Here is a 16,976-nt window from a genome sequence, read left to right as displayed (position 1 = left end):
ACATTTGTCTTGGGCAATTTAGTTGTATGCCACACTCAGGAGCTCCCTTTCACATCGCTACTGTTTCAATTTAATTGTCACGATCCTCCCTGGGGAAAAAAAAAAAAAAAAAAACAACACCAAAAACTGGCCTTATCCATTTTTTCAATCTAACCATTTCTCTAGTTTGACCACAAATATTAAAAATTAGAGCTGGGATCTACTATTTAGTAGTGCCCTTCAAAGTGTTGATCTCTGGCCAGGAGAAAGCTTCCATCATTATTCTCTGGCATCTTAGAAACACAAATACTCGACCCTACATAGACTCAAAATCAGAATCTCTAGGTGTGGGCTCAAGATTCTGTGTTTTAACAAAACTCTCAGATAACTATAATTAGTAGGCAAATTTGACAAGATGCTGATATATATATATATATTTTCAAGAATATGTATTATTGCTAGTATATGTAATGATACATATATGCAATTATATATAGTATACATATATATATATAGATAATATACACACACATGTACATATATGTATATTATAGATTACAGTTCAGTGGTGACCAAAGGTGTTAACCTGCATCACAATCACCCGGCAGGCAGGAAGGTTTGTTTAATTAGATTTAACCAGCATTTCTCATATCATGCAACAGGAGAATCCGCACTTCTAATGGTTTCTCAGAGGAAGCTGATTCTTCTGGGAAAAGTACTATTTGTGAGAACTGGCTAAGCTTAACCTTGAGTCAGAGAAAGCTGGGTTTCCATTTTGACTGTTATTTGCTGAATATAGACCATGGGCAAGAGGTTAAAGATCCTCAAGTATTGTTTTATTTGATTATCAAACGAGACAATACTTGTCTGAGAATATGTCACAAGTCAGAAGTTTTGAGGCAGTGTAGGTTTCCTTTCTGTAGCTTAAAAGTAGCTCGTGATTTTGTCATCTAGACTAACAAAAAGATAATTTATAAAAATATCTAACACTTTTAAAAATGTCTAAAACAGTATACAGCACTGAATTAGAAAGTTATCATTAAAACACTGACTTTTCTAGTTGGTGAAAAATTGTGCCTATGATGTTTTTATTTTTTGATAAACTCATTTAGAAAAAGAGAAATTAAATTAAATTTGATCTTTTTGTCAGCTCTTATCAATGATGCATAATTTTATGACATCCTTCGTCAAAGACATAGATGGTATTTATATCATAAAACAGGTTTTTGTTTGTTTGTTTTTAACGTCTACAGCTCTGTATGTTTATACCTGTGTAGGATCACTGATTACCACGTTAGGTTTTACATGAAAACAAATGAAAAGCTGTGTACACACATGGCCAAGTTTAGATAAAAAACAAACATTAGGCTATTTCCAAAATTCAGCTGTCCAGCATTCTATAATCTCAATTAGATTTTTCTCTCTCCATGGACTTTTGAAATTAAGTGCACACTGCAAGTTCATTTGCACCTTTTAATATCTGGATCATTTCAATAGTTTGCAAATTAGAGGAGTTCAACTATTTGCTTTTTACAGTCACAGTTGCCAGAAAGACTGCATATCTACAGAATCCTTCCTCTATAATTCTGAAACACAAGCCTCAATAATAATTAACCTTATTTTAATGGCAACTAAATTGTCATTAAACGATATAACGCTTTAATTAAGAAGATTAACCTGAGGTTACTGAGATAGAACCGTGCCTCTCTTTTGTGCTGAATTGCTAATGATAGGGTATTTTATGAGTTCTGAATCATGCTGAATTAAGTAAAATACAAATATATTTGTTTAGTGTAAGTATTTCATTAGTAAATCTGACCACATTATTTGCTGCACTTTTTAAAAATCTAGTTTCATTTGAAGCACAATTTAGTGTGAACTCTATGAATTACTTCAATGTCTAAAATACTACTTTTTGTAAGTTTATTGCAAAAGTAAGAGCAAATCAAACTAATACAGTTGTTAGTGGAAGGACTAACAAAGTTTTGTTTGTTTGTTTGTTTTTAAACCAGAGTGGAAAATAATGGCTTTCAGAGTTTAAGTAATATATACAAAATGATACTGAAACTTATTCTGAGATCAGGGATGAAGTTCAGACCTTCTTTCTTCGTGTCCTGTTGTCTTAAGTTCCTGTGCAGGGATTCCTATTAAAAACCTTCTGAGGATTTAGAATTCTTTCTCTTGGCTTGGCCGCTACAGTAGCTACCTTTTCTTTGTGTTTAATACTCCTCAGTGGTAGGTCACTGACACACACTAAGGACTTTTACCTTGCATTACATGTCTTTATCTGTGTATCTATGTATCTATTATTTATGTATCTATGTATCCATCAATCCATCCATCATCTATCTATATCTGTCTACCTACATACCTACCTACCTACCTAACATCTATCATCTATCTATTTAATCTCTCTCTCTCTCTCTCTTAGGTATGAGACTAAGAATCATATGTATATCCTACTAAGTCATTAGGAGTAAATGGAGCAGACAGAGCTCCACATATATTTGTTAATTTGACAGGAAGATATTTTGATTCCAGATATGTCTTCAGTTATATAGGTTAACCTTTGGTAGTTTTACAGACAGGGACAGAATTAAAAAATCTGAGTTGTTTCCCTGTTCTTAAAATAACTCTGACTTTTAGGGGCTCTTGAGTAGCTCAGTCGGTTAAGCATCTGACTTCAGCTCAGGTCATGATCTCGCGGTTCATGGGTTCGAGCCCCACATCAGGTTCTGGGCTGACTGCTAGCTCAGAGCCTGGAGCCTGTCTTTGGATTCTGTCACTCCCTCTCTCTTTGACCCTCCCCTGCTCACACTGTCTGTCTCTCTCTCTCTCTGTCTCTCTCTCTCTCAGAAATAAATAAAACATTAAAAAAATTTAAAAAAAACCTCTGACTTTTAGAAAAGGACTTAGCCTTTTAGAGAGCTTAGTTTGTCCATTTGTAAATAGAGGCAATTGTGAAGAAGTCCAAATAAGGGAAAAATAGTGAAAATATCTCTGAAAATATGAAGCATATTATTAGCACACATGATTTGTACAATAGCAAACATTATTATTATTGTATGCCTAGCTTTACTATTGAGAATTATAAAATAATTAATTAAATAATAACTTATTAAAAACAAAACTGTCTAGGTTTATCAGCCCAGTATCTTCAGAATTAAATTTCTCAGATATTTCTATTTGTCTATATGTTTGCCTCAGTCTTTTAAAATTATGAGGCTTGGGAGTGTCCAAGTTCAAACACCAGCAGCCTCTAACTGAGAAGCTAATTTGAAAATGCACCTATTGCGTATGATTCTTAGAGTGAGTCTTACAATTCCCCAGTCCTCTTGGGACATGAATTGCAAAAAAGTTGTTTTTTCCCTAAAGCTGATTTTATTTCCTTTTTTGTAGTGAAAAAACTGAACAGTTGTTCGTGAACATCTTGCTTAGTTGCATATGCTTTTCACAATATGCCACTTCATTTTGTATTTAAATTGTCAGGGGGACTTTCATTACCATAAGTAAATCAAATGATGTGAGAATTAATACATTTGTGAAGTCTTTTCAGTCATTCTCTGGAGGGGAAAAGGTGCAGGTGTTCCATAAAGGAAGAAACTGTCATTCATGAAACACGGCTAAATCTATATTAGAGAAGTGATAAGCTATGTACTTGAAGTATAATAAAAATCTCTTGGTGAATATGATTATTTTGTTGTCAGGCCAAGTTGCCATTTTCTCTTGAGGGGCACAGACTATATACACCTTCTAACTTGTATCCAGAAAAGACCCTAAACATAATATTTCAGAATCATAGAATGAGATTCCTCTCAATTCTCCTGTCTTTCTCAGCTATAGGCCAGTCATTTAATACTACAGTCTATGGGAAGAAGACAAGATTGAAAGAAAGAAACAAACAAACAAAAACCATAAAAATAAAACCACAACAGATGGTACAGAATCGCACTGAAGAAACACTCTTCTTATTTTTGACTATCTTATCCAGCCTCCTTCCTTCCTTCCCTCCTTCCTTCCTTCCTTCCTTCCTTCCTTCCTTCCTTCCTTCCTTCCTTCCTCCCTCATCCTTCTTCCTCCCCTCCCCTCCCCTCCCCTCCCCTCCCCTCCTCTCCCCTCCCCTCTCCTTCCCTTCCCTTCCCTTCCATTTCCTTTCCTCCCTTCTCCACCTTGAGTAATCTGAGTCTGGAAGATGAGAGGAAAATAAAGTCACGCCTACCCTGACCATGCCTTTACTGTAAGTATAGAATAACATGTGTGATAGGTAATCTGTACAATACCTTGCCTAATTAACGTAATGCACAAGTTGAAAGCTGCAAAACATATCATGCTTGGGAAACATAAAGTACAACTCACTAAATGAATGGCTTTAAAATAGCTTCTAAATTGAATAAACAGCTGCCTCTTACCAAATTAAGAGGTGAAATGTGTAAAGTGGAATTTAAAAACTTTCCTATAAAACATCATTACATGATTAATGCATAGAGGGCCTCACCTATGAGCCTTTTTCTTTGTAATATAAACCATGGGGTAAATACACTTTTAAAAATAGACCTTAAGTTATGCCATACAATAGGAACAAAACAGTTACACTCCAGATGTTTTTGCAGCCTGCTCCGTACTTGAAAATAGTTTTGCTCTCTGGGCAAGATTTCCATATTTGCCTCACTCAATAAAACAATTCCATCTATCTTAGCTATGCCTGGTGATGGCTCTACCCCAGCATGTTATAAAGTATGTTCCAGAGTATGCTTTGCCAAAATAATGCTGATGTTAATACTAATACTAATAAATTCTTTATGCTTAGTCTATTCTTTATAGAGATTCTTTATGCTTAGTCTATTCCTTCCTGGAGATACTTTATGCTTAGTCGATTTTTTATGGGAGATTTATAATACACATTATCATATAGTATATTAAATGCTCTAAGAAATCATCTGAGAGAAGTTGAAATTTTTTTTTTAGCTGAGAAATTTCAACTCATTTAACCATGGGACTTTTTCTTCCCTTATAACACCTATTAATGGCTAGAAAATAAAAAATGTTAACAAACAGAATGTACTTCTGGAGACACCTGTGCCCTAGTATCAGTGCTGCCCCTTATTTCTTCTCACCTTCTTTCTAACTGGGAAGGTGGGGGAAAACAAGAATGAGAGCAACAAAGGGGGAAAAATAGAGCAAAAGTGACAGTTCCGAAGCCCTGAATCATCTCTACCTCTTCCTACCAGAACACTGTGTACAGGCTACTGCAACCTCTGAAAAGATCTGACCAGTAGGAAAAGCTGCTTTTTTTCTGCAAAGACAACGTGTTCAGGAACCAAGGATACCATCAATCAAGTCAATGGTGTGGAGAGAGAGAACAAATCAGTGCTTCCATGATGCTTACCTTAGGATATGGATACAGCTTTCCTTTGGGATACAATGCTCCGGTAAATCGAGGAATAACCATGTTAGGCACCAACGAGTCATTTATCATCAGGAAGGCAAGCCTTTCTCCATCTGGTGACCACCAGTGGGCAATGTGAGAATGCAGGAGTTCCTCTAGAATAAATGAGTGTTATTTGAAACCAACTGTAGAGATGTGGGCTCAGTGACCCACAAACATCTGTCCTTGAAATCTCCATTGCAGATATACTTTTTTTTTTTCCTATACGGTGTGTTGGATTTTATCAACATTATGGAGAATTCTTTATTTCTGAATGACCCTTCTAGTCCCAGGGAAAGCAGATGCAGTGGAAAGAAAGAATGAAGCAATGAAGTCAGGATTTCATCAGCAAATGTGAACAGAGAAGATGAAAGCACAAGTAGGACAAAAAGAATAAGAACAGTAAGTGAAGACTGAAATATGGCATCAAACCATGCCCATGTCACCATGCATTCATATTTGCATTCAATCATATTTCCATCATCAATCAAGTTGAATACCCACTAGATTCATGAAATTATTTTGAGCTCTAAGGAAATAGAATAGGAAATACACTGGATATCTTTCATGTGAGCAGATCCACTATTCATTTGTCTATACCTGCTTGCTGGCCCGGTAAGTTAACTTGTATGCACTACAGCCAAAGGGTTGTCATGCCTTCCAGAGCATGGCCATTATGGTACAATGACAAGAGATTAGAAGAAGAGTGAAGTCAGAATATTTACTTCCTTGGCCATATCCTGAAATGTCACTTCAGGCTTGCCATATGTTTTAAATAATGTCACTACTCCTATCAATGCAGTCTTTCCTATGAAATTTTCTCCTTTTGTATCTTGTAATGAATGGTTCATCTCTATGGACATAGGGGTGGTATAATAGCTTGGTTGCTCCTGGTCTAGATTATAGCTCTGTTCTTTAGGGTTTCATTTTGTAAATGTGGTCTCTTTGTGAATAGATCTTCAGGTTACTGAATGTGCCAGCTCTTTTCTTCTGGTCCCTTGACAAATACTGTGAAGAATGCCAGCAATAGACTCAGAAAAGGGACCTTTAAAATTAGGTTTTGAGATTAAGTTGGAGATCTATATCTGTACCTACCTCTATATATCTATATCTATACCCATCTATATCTGCACTACCTTTGATGTAATAATCACCTTTCCAGGAGAGAAATGGAGTATAAATAATCCAGAGCAAAGGATGGAATCATGAGTAATCGATTGTCACTGGTGATGATGCAGAGTGAAATGCAGATGGAGAGGAAAGGTTTGGGGAGGATAATTGGTGGTGGCACTTAATTGCTACAACAATGGCAGCTCTAAAGACTATAAAATGAAGTTCACAAAGTTCATATGACACCTCATGGAGATTACATAGAAATAAACTGAAACCATGTATGCAAAACCAAGAATACAAAAAAGATCATCGAGACATCTTTGAAGGAGTCCCTCTCTTCTGTAATTGCAGATAGGTAAGGCAGAGGTCCAAGGGTACATAGTAAGGGTTGTAGAGCTACAACACAACTTAGGGACTCAACTCCAGTTGTTGTTTTTTTTTTAAAGCTAAGAAGTCCTGGGACCTTGGCACATAGGATAGAGATGCTTGGGTAAACATGTGCAGGATACTTATGCTTTCTGGATCAGTCTCATAAACAAAACATTTTATAGTGGAATGTTGCTATATGTGTCTAAGTTTATGGCTGAAGATGCTGAACCTCAAAATTCCCACAAGTCTTCTTGCTGACAGAGGCAGCCTCTATCCAAGGGAGGTAGATGTCCTCTGCAAAAAGGCAGAGTGAGATAAACCCCTGTAATGTTTATGAGTTCTATATCCCTAGGGGAGAATTTGGAGATCTGGTAGCATAGTATACACTGAGATATCTCTTCTAAAGCAAGAGAAAATTTGTTGGAATTGTACTCCTGCAAAAGTGAAGAGGGAACAGATTCTTCAGATTCTGAAGGAACAACTTAAACCATATTCACATATGCTGCCCCATTCTACTTTCTAGACAACCTGTGAAGCTGCCCATTCTGAGCAGAGTCTGTGCAAGAAAGGGCTATGCGGCAGATCAAGGCCATGGTACAATCCTTTCTACCATCTTTACCTTGTGACCCAGCAGATACAATGCTAATATGAATCTTCATGGTAAACAGAGATGCTGTGCAGACCTTCTGAAACTCACCATATGGCAATCAAAATGGGCATTGCAAGCTTTAGGAAAGGCCATTTCCTCCTGTGCGGATTAATGTTCTCTATTTCAAAAGCAGATCTCTACTGGGATCTTGCAGAAACAATTAGCCTGACCACAGGATACCAGGTATCTATGCAACCCAGATTGCCCATCATGAACTGAATGTTATCTGATTCAGTGACCATAAAACTAAACACATAGAGCAACATCCCACTATAAAATAGAAGGGGTATCTATGGGACTGGGACAGAACACATAAGTAAAATACCCAGAGTGTTGTATCCTGTGCTTTACTCTCTCTCCTTCAGCTCATATCAAAACCTCGAGATGGGTTTTCTTTTTTTTTTTTTAACTGTTTTTAATGTTTTTATTTATTTCTAGGGGAGAGAGAGAGAGAGACAGCGTGAGCAGGGGAGGGTCAGAGAGAGAAGGAATATCACAGACTCCGAAATAGGCTCCAGGCTCTGAGCTGGCAGTCAGCACAGAGCCTGATGCAGGGCTTGAACCCACGAACCGCGAGATCATGACCTAAGCAAAAGTCAGACGCTTAAGCGACTAAGCCACCCAGGCGCCCCTCAAGATGGGTTTTCTAATACGCATTGGCGGGGGAGAAATAAATGCAGGCCTGGTTTATGGGCAGGTTTGTATGATGTACTCGAAGACTGTGGAGTTGGTAGGCTCTGTCCTACAGTCTGACTGAAGTTGGCATTAAAAGACCAAACTAAACATAAATCCTTCCAGTTGGCAGACTTTTGAACAAGATACTTAGTTTTCTACCCTTTTGTGGAAGGTGAATTAGCTTGAAGCATGGATCCACCCTGACTCATCCACAGTAACAAATAAAGGGCCTGATCAGAGTTACGAGAAGACTAAAATTAGAAAATTAGTGACAAGGAAATGTAGGGAAAGATAACTGCATTGACATCTCAGAAAAGGTGAGATGTCATTGTTACATTGAACATATAACAATGTGAAGATCGTAGTGTCCTACTTAATATCCACCAGAACACATCTATTGCAGAGCAGGCTGTCAATAATCAGATGGGTGATATGGCTACCAAGTACAGGTCAGTTCGGCTTGGGTTCCTACCATTACCTGCCAACAAGAGGAGCTGTCATTAAACTCTTCATATGGCATTATTTCCCAGCAGGACCAGCTGGCTACCTGGTGGCAGGTAGAGCACATGGGAGCCATTCCATTAAGATGGGGTAGCATTTTATCATTACAAAGACAGACACGTGCTCTGGGTTAGATACGCCTTGGCTGCCTGAAGTCCTGTCAGCACTGCTATTCATGGACCTACAGAATAGCGTACCCATTATCACAATAGTTCACCCACATCACCACTAAAGAGAAAAGATTTTATAGCAAAAAGAAGGGCAATATACTCAGACCATAAAATTCTCTGTTCTCCATTAGCTATATGTACCTGGCTTGATGAAAGTGTGAACTAGTCTTCTCTCACTTGGTTTTGGCCCTATAACAACCTTAATGTTAGGATGTCATCATACAGTATGTACGTGTCCCTCTTTCAAAGCCAGGAAGCACACATCTAGGAACTAGGGGGTAGAAGGGGAGCCCTCTCTTTCACTATCACACCATTAACCCACTAGATATATTTTGTTTCTTGTCTTCATGATAAGGAGGTCAGTGGGTTTAGACATTCAAATGCCTAAGGGGGTACTGCTTCTAACAGCGAGTGTCCTAATTATGCTCCTCTGAATTGGAAGCTAAAATCTCCCCCTGATCATTTGGGGCTCAATAGGCCTGGATAAAAACTGACAGAATACAGGCAGTGTGTGTCTGTCTGGTAATTAATCTTATCTGCCAGGAAAAATATATATGTCTTTATTATATGAAGGAGAGGAAAGAAGAGTATATCTGGACTCAGGAGATTCACGGATACTCCTTTGTTCAAGTCTACCCATTTTCCAATTCTACATTTCCACATTCCAATTTCCATTTCAATGGAAAACTGAAATTGTAGCAACCTAATTAAGAAAAAGAAGCAAAGAAATAAGATTTGGCAGGGATAAAATTTTGGTTTGATCTACTATGGTAAATAACCTATGTAGTCAAAATGCTGGCAAAGACTAAAGGGAAAAAGGAATGGTTGACTGACAAAGGAGCTATGATTACTAGTTACGGCCTTGTTTAATGGGTGCAATTCCCCCTGAAACTTTATATGAAAAACACGAGTGTTGGCTGTGGTTATAAATTTCTGACAGGAATATAAACTGGACCAATACTGCTCTACAATGAAACAGTGGCAGATGGAAGGAACTTCATGTGTTCTTTCAAGGATGCAAAGATTTTATTTAAGTAATAATAATACCATCTTGATCTTTGAGTTTTTGTTGGCCATGGCCAAGATGAAACCAAACAAATCAAATGAGGGAAATAAAGTTGGTGCATGATACTTATTTTCTTGGTTCTCACCCATTGGAATCCTGTTAGTGAGGCTATGTTTCCTAATAAAAACTTACTGCTTCTGCAAAAACTATAGGATTCCTTGTTTGTAGGTTCTAGTAACAGCTTACTTACCATTCCCACTTCAAGTGTTAATGACTAAATCATTACTAGTCATAGGTTGCTACATATCCCTTGTCTTTGATAAGTGATCCCTTCATAGGTAAAAATGTTAATACTATTTTGAATGTGCCATTGTTTCCAGTTGTAATCCTGACACTGATTTGTACAAGCTACTGAAAATCCCTATGAGGAGACCCATTCACCAGACACACTGAGAAAAAAAAAGAAATTTACACTGGACAAATGGGTGTAAATTATTATGAGACTTATAGGTACAGAGGTATCGGATCGCATGGCCTAAAATCAACACTCAGAATTTCTAAGAGGTGGGTTCTATCCTAGCTGTAAATGTATATGCACAAGTACTTCCCAAGAATAATAATGGCGCAGATTTGAGAACACCTTCCAGTAGAAACTAGGTATCATCTACTCTAATTTATTTTAGTGCAATCCATGTCTCCAGTTGTCACTCACAAAAATGTCAAAAGAGCAAAGTAGTACACACAAAATATTTTGTGACTTGCTTCAGGTATAAAAAATTAAGCGAACTGGAATGGGAAGGAGGTAAATAAGCGAATCTTTAATATGTATCTCCTTAAGAGTTCTCTTGGATAATTCACACACTTCTTTAATTGCAACTAACAGGGACTCTTACTCATGCATTCAAACTTCCTGTGTTAACTATATTATATTATATTATATTATATTATATTATATTATATTATATTATATTATATTATTTATAAACATTGTATTTCTACAAATTGCTTTCCATTACATTCCAAGGAAGGTTTGGTTTGTCTTTGACTTCATTACAATAATGAGAATATCTCACTGAAAAACAGATGGAGTTTTCAACACATGTTGTTTTATATCAAAAACACTTAGCAACGTGACCTCAACACAGAGCACTTACAGAAAACTAATATATAATCATTGTGTTCAGATTAACCATGCTATTCTGAAGAGTAAGCTGATTTTATCCATTTGCGGTTTACCAATTTAGACAGATAAGATTTCCTGAGTAAGCTACTGCAGCCATAGGGGTCTATGGTTGCCTTTTCCTCTTTATTTTTTGTATCTCACTGTCAAGTGTTTTTTCGAACCCACGAACCGTGAGATCATGACGTGGGCTGAAGTCAGAAGCTTAACTGCCTGAGCCACCCAGGCACCCCTGTCAAGTTTCTTTAAAGAGTTGTCTATATTCATAAACTTCTCACTTCCCATTTACACCTCTATCCACTGCTGTCCTGCTTCTGGTACCACAAATTGACTGATTTCACTTTCATCAATTTCCGGTAGCAAATGCAGCAGTAACTGTGGAATCCGTAGCTTATTTCACCTCCAGAGACTCAGCATTTTTTGTTATTCTGCCTTCCTCTGGCTTCTACGGCTGCCCCCCTAAGTTTTTCTTTTATCTGCCATAGTCCAGTTTTACTGAGATATAGTAAGGGCTCAATAAATATTTGTTCAATCAATGACTGGATGAATGTGACTTCTATGCAAGAGAAAGAAAAACAAAAACAAAACAATATTCTCAGTGAGCAACCAAAAAATGTACCAATTTCCATCTCTTGATAAGACTATTGTTAATGCTGTGAATTTTTTCTCTCACTTCTTTATTCTTGTCATTCTTAAAGCTCAATTGCACAGACCATTTCTTCTATTTAGTGACTCTATACTCCTCCATTCCATTAGAATTAATTCTACTTTTATTTCTATTTAGTATTCTGACATGTAGTTCTATTACTATTTATACTGACCATGCTCCAAATGGTTCCTTTATAGAATAATTGTTTATAGTTTTTCACTCCAGTAAGTTGGAAATACCCAAAACATAGAAACCCTCTTCCTCATCATATTGTACTCAGATAATCCTGGAAAGATATACATACTTAATAACTATTGAATTGAATATTGAAGAATTCCTTAAAAATACATTTATAAATCATTAAGGCACAGTGGTTCCAATATTTCATGTGCTCAAATAACTTAAAGCCTTGGTCATTTTTTGTTTCTCTTTAATAGGTTCAATACTTTATAAAATTTTTCAAAGCTGTAAACTTTGCAGCTGTGAACTTTACTTACGTTTAGCAAAACATTCATCTGATATTTTATTTAGTTAAGTTACTATGTTAAGTGAACCAATTTATATGAGTAACATTAGATGCATTTGGTGTGAATTATGTTTAAAATGATGCATCATTTTGAGCATGATGTTTTATTTTTCTCTTGAACTTCAACTCTTTAAAAACACATTATATTTTATTTTCCTTGACTTTCCTTAGGAACTGAATAATACTACAAATACAAAGAGGTTTTAAAATTACACTTTTAAAGACTGAAAATCTCGACATAAGTGCCTTTGGTTGGGATCAACAGCCACACTAACAGATTGGCCTAGACCTAAAAAGTTTAAACCATGCTATTGAAATGTGCCACAAAAACATTTTATTATCCTTTATGTGACTCCTTCTTTAATCTTTTTTTTTCCTTATGATATTTACTAAAGGAAAATTTGAATTTAACACAGTGGAAATATTACATGTTACTTCTTGAGTCTCTCACACATACTAATTCAGATTGCAACTGGTTTCTATAAAGGAACAAGAAGGAAAACTCTACATTATGTTGAAGATCATATGCATTCCTAGTAGATATCATTGTGCTGTGGTGACTGTACTGAAAGAAAAAGAGAAGGTCTGTAATCTGGGAGCTGATGGAAACGTGGAAAAGCAAAGTGATAGAGGGAAATGAAGGTATTGTGTGGCTCTTAAAACATAGCTTGGGAGGGGCACCGGCGTGGGTCAGTCAGTTAAGCATCTGACTTCAGCTCAGGTCATGATCTCACAGTTCATGGGTTTGAGTCCCGCCTCGGGCTCTGTGCTGACAGCTCAGAGCCTGGAGCCTGCTTCAGATTCTGTGTCTCCCTCTCTCTCTGACCCTCCCTTCCTTGTGCTCTGTCTCTCTCATCTCTCAACAATAAATAAATGTTAAAAAAGTAGCTTGGGAATGCAGACAAAATATTGAGAGGAAAAATTAATGACGCCTGAATGGCCTAACTCCCTCTGTCAAACCTTAACACTGATTCCCTTGGTACTGTCCCTTCTCTTGAAAATAAAGCAAGGATTTATTGACCACAGAGGTAAGTCTGTGGTCAAAGTCTTTGGTTGAAGAAATAGACCAGGGAAATCTAATGGCTTGGGTCCATAATGTATGCCATTCCTTAGGGAACAATAAAAGGCACTGAAGTGTAACAGGTAAGGAGACCAGGAGACTAAGCACTGGATTTGAGGATACACATTCAAGTGCCAGCTCTGGCACTCATGAACTTTGAGGCCATGTCTAAGTCACCTACCCCCTGAGTCTTGGCTTCATCTGTAAATGATTAAATATGCTAGTACTGTGAGGATTCAATCACATAGCACATTTGGAATTTGCTAGTATACCTACAGTCTAAGAGCCAAGGGACTGAGTTTCATTTGAATGGCAAAAATGATAAGTTTACAATTTCTCCTTTGGAAAGTGTCAGACCTACGGAGTTATTACACATGAGTTTTGTTTTCTGTTTGCCTTTCCTATCCCCAAAAGAGTGTTCACTCTTCAGCTGAATATATATAATTTCATTCTCTAATGAAGAAAATAATCATATTTGTCAGATAATGGTCCTTAATTTCTCTTCTGATAATTTTCTTAAAAATGTAATGCCAAAAATTACATAAAGTCATATGTAATAGGACATATCCATATGTAAAAGACAGAGGCCCAGGTCATCTTGTTCAGTGATCAAGTCAGTACATTCTACATTGAGTTGACTTAGAAATCCTTTGATGTAAGGGATCACATTTTGTAACCCAAGGTAGCATGCTAGCATACTGTGAAGCACCAATGTTCCCACTAAATTATTTTTTGCTTCCCTGATGCCCACTACTCTTATGAATGCCTGCTCCCTGGGTCTGTCACCAGAATTTACTAGTGACCTAAACCAGAAGCCACAGAATCATTCTTTGACTTCTTCTCATCTACTTCATCCATTTAACCACTAAGATCTATCTATTTTACTGTCTCATCAATTTTAGAATCTTCCCTCCTTCTTATTGCTTTAACCCTAGTACTATTGCTCATTATCTCTTGACAGAACATAGGAAAAGCCTCCCAGCTGCTCACTAGTTCTGTCTGCTGTTTGATCCAAGCTTTACATTGTAGTCAAAATGATCTATTTATTAGGAAGATCTAATATTGGCACTCCCTAACTTGAAAAGCTCTATTAGTTTCCCCATTTACTAGTGAAAAAATAATTGAAATACTGGATACTTTTAGGGTTACTATCCCTTGTTTCTTGCTGTCTTCCTTTTCTTCAAATTTTATGCCCCAATCATATCAAGCAGATTTTAGTTCCCAAGGTGCACACCAGGCTATTTAACCTTGCTATGCTTTTGCAAGCTTTTAACTGTTGCTTAGATTTCCCTACCTAACTTCTTCTTTTTAAAGTATTTTAATTTAAATTCCAGTGTAGTTAGCATATGGTGTAATATCAGTTTCAGGTATACAATATAGTGATTCAACACTTCCATACACTTGGTGCTCATCACAGCAGGGGTACTCCTTAATTCCCCTCACTTATTTAACCCAACCCCCAACCAACCTCCCCCTTGGTAACCATCAGTTTGTTCTCTAGGGGTAAGAGAGAGATAAGAGTTTCTTGGTTTGCGTCTGTCTGTCTGTCTGTCTGTCTCTCTCTCTCTCTCATTTTCTTCTGTTCATTTGTTTTGTTTCTTAAATTCCACAAACTGCACTGATACAGTTTCTCCATTCCTCAGGATCTCATGCAGTACTGACAATACTGTGAAGATAAAGGGCACCTCTTACCTAGCTCCTCTACATCAAAGATGGTTCGTTCTTGCTACCTAGACTCCTAGAACTACCCAAGTCTCAAATTTGTTCTCCAGATGTTTCTTTAATTCATTGGGCCATCTCAGGCCCCACCAATAATTTATCTTTTTGCAGCTTCTGATACTCTGAACCAAAGAATCCTACTTATTACTTTGTGTGTTTGAATTTTTTTTTAATTTTACACCACAGTTATTATTGATATTTCCAAAGTAGCTTCCATTATTCCTCAGGATCAACTGTGGCCTCTAAAATATTTTATTATTTGATGCTGGCATATACACAAAAAATATAGGTATAAATATACATGTGCACATATGCATATAAATTTCAAAGGCTACAATGTCTCTTCATTAATAAAATAGCTACACCTAGTAAAATGTTTCTCTTAACGTAAGGTCCTCAAGTAGTACTTTGTTCAGTTCCCTGATGTATCTCAGCACCCTTACAAATACTTGGAAAATAATGTCTTTAATAATATCTGTTGAATGGTAGACTGGATGAATAAATGAATGAAGTAAGTGATTTACTTTTCTTACTGAATTAAAAATATTGACTCTGAAGTAGAAAGATGCATTTGACAATATTGCTTAAGAAATAAAATTTATTTTCTAGATGATCGTTAGCTTTATCATTTCTAATCAAAGACAAATAACTTAGTTTAAATCTTGATGTGTTGCCAAGATGAGTTGTGGAGTCTGAAACCCAGGTATTAAGCTCAAACTTTGAGTCTTCCCCAGGAAATCTGTGTCTAAAACCCAGCTGAAAACTGGTGAATGATCAAATTGGACAGAGGTTTTCATTACCTGAATCCTTTTTTATATTCTTAGCTGTCATGAAAACTTGACTCACCAGTTACTGCAAATAACTCTATAGGTGGGTTTTATTTTGCTCCTCATGCAATGGCTTTTAAAATATGAGACTGTTCTTAATGGGAAAGACTAAAATCAAGTGCCTCTCCTGTACTTTTTGAACATTAAAGTTATTTATTTCTTCTTTTCCAAAGTCAGAAAAACTCAGCATCTAATTCCAGAGTGACATTAGATTATCACTCACTTTGATTAGATAAGCATCACTGAAATAAAATCTATCTAATCTGAACAAAATGTATGTGTGTGTGAGTGTGTGTGTGTTTAGTATACACACACCCTCACAATGTGGAGTTGTATTAGTAGACATGAATCACAATCAGTCAAAATACAAGTGCATGCAAAGATATGAAATCATGGAGGCAATTTTGAATGAAAATAAGAAGAAATGGAGCTATAAGTCTTGCTCTAGAATGAACAGATTTGTTTTACAAATTTTGTATAAAAATATGCCATTTGTGTTCTTTTGAAACTAAATCTGTTCAACTCACCTTCATATAACCAGTCAGCAATCCCATTAAAAATAATTCCTTCTTTTCCAGAAGATGTCAGCCTCAATGAACTGCTCTTTATATCAGGTTGATAGTAGATATTATTTTCAAAAATATAAATCTGGATCCAGAAACATATAAAACAAACAAACAAAAACCAACATATTAGGAAGCTTTTAAAAATACTTTCATACTAAAATAAAATAAAATACTTTCATGCAATAGAACAATAGCTGAGGACCTAAGTCTCGTATTATTTTCCTGCTTCCTGTTTGTTTTTATTTAGTGCATACATTTGCATTCCTTTCAATTATTAATGGCACTTTCCTTCCTTATCATATCAATATCAAATTGTCATTTTGAAATTACATAGTACCGGTATTGAAGCTTTTAAATCTGTTTTTGAAACAATAATTTTTCATCTATTTCATTTTTTTTCACACAAAATTGATTTGGGTTTGAGTAATTCTTTGCATACTTAAAAGACTGATAAACTGTATCAGATGCCATTTTAGTAACAGCCAACAGACGGCTTAAAAGCTTCAATTTGGTGTCTTTACTTTTAGGAAAATGGATTTGGCCATCAATAAAATAATTTCTA

General features: G+C 36.3%; 1 protein-coding gene across 1 annotated transcript in view; it reads right to left on the bottom strand.

Moving 5' to 3' along the window:
- Positions 1-16,446, bottom strand: part of LOC120227420 (inactive dipeptidyl peptidase 10-like) — a gene marked incomplete at its 3' end in the record, with an annotated part of 40,143 nt that extends 23,697 nt beyond the window's left edge. Inside the window, exons 1-2 of the mRNA XM_039225540.1 lie at positions 16,376-16,446; positions 5,366-5,520 (exon numbers count right to left, since the gene is read on the bottom strand). Coding sequence (XP_039081471.1) covers positions 5,366-5,455 — 90 coding nt within the window. The remainder of the gene's footprint in view (positions 1-5,365; positions 5,521-16,375) is intronic.
- Positions 16,447-16,976: the final 530 nt, after the last annotated feature.

The sequence above is a fragment of the Hyaena hyaena genome, unplaced genomic scaffold, assembly GCF_003009895.1.
Source record: "Hyaena hyaena isolate Hyena2069 unplaced genomic scaffold, ASM300989v1 scaffold_2307, whole genome shotgun sequence".
NCBI classification, from domain to species: Eukaryota; Metazoa; Chordata; class Mammalia; order Carnivora; family Hyaenidae; genus Hyaena; species Hyaena hyaena.
The sequence above is the reverse complement of the archived record's forward strand: the minus strand, read 5'-3'. Positions and strand labels throughout refer to the sequence as shown.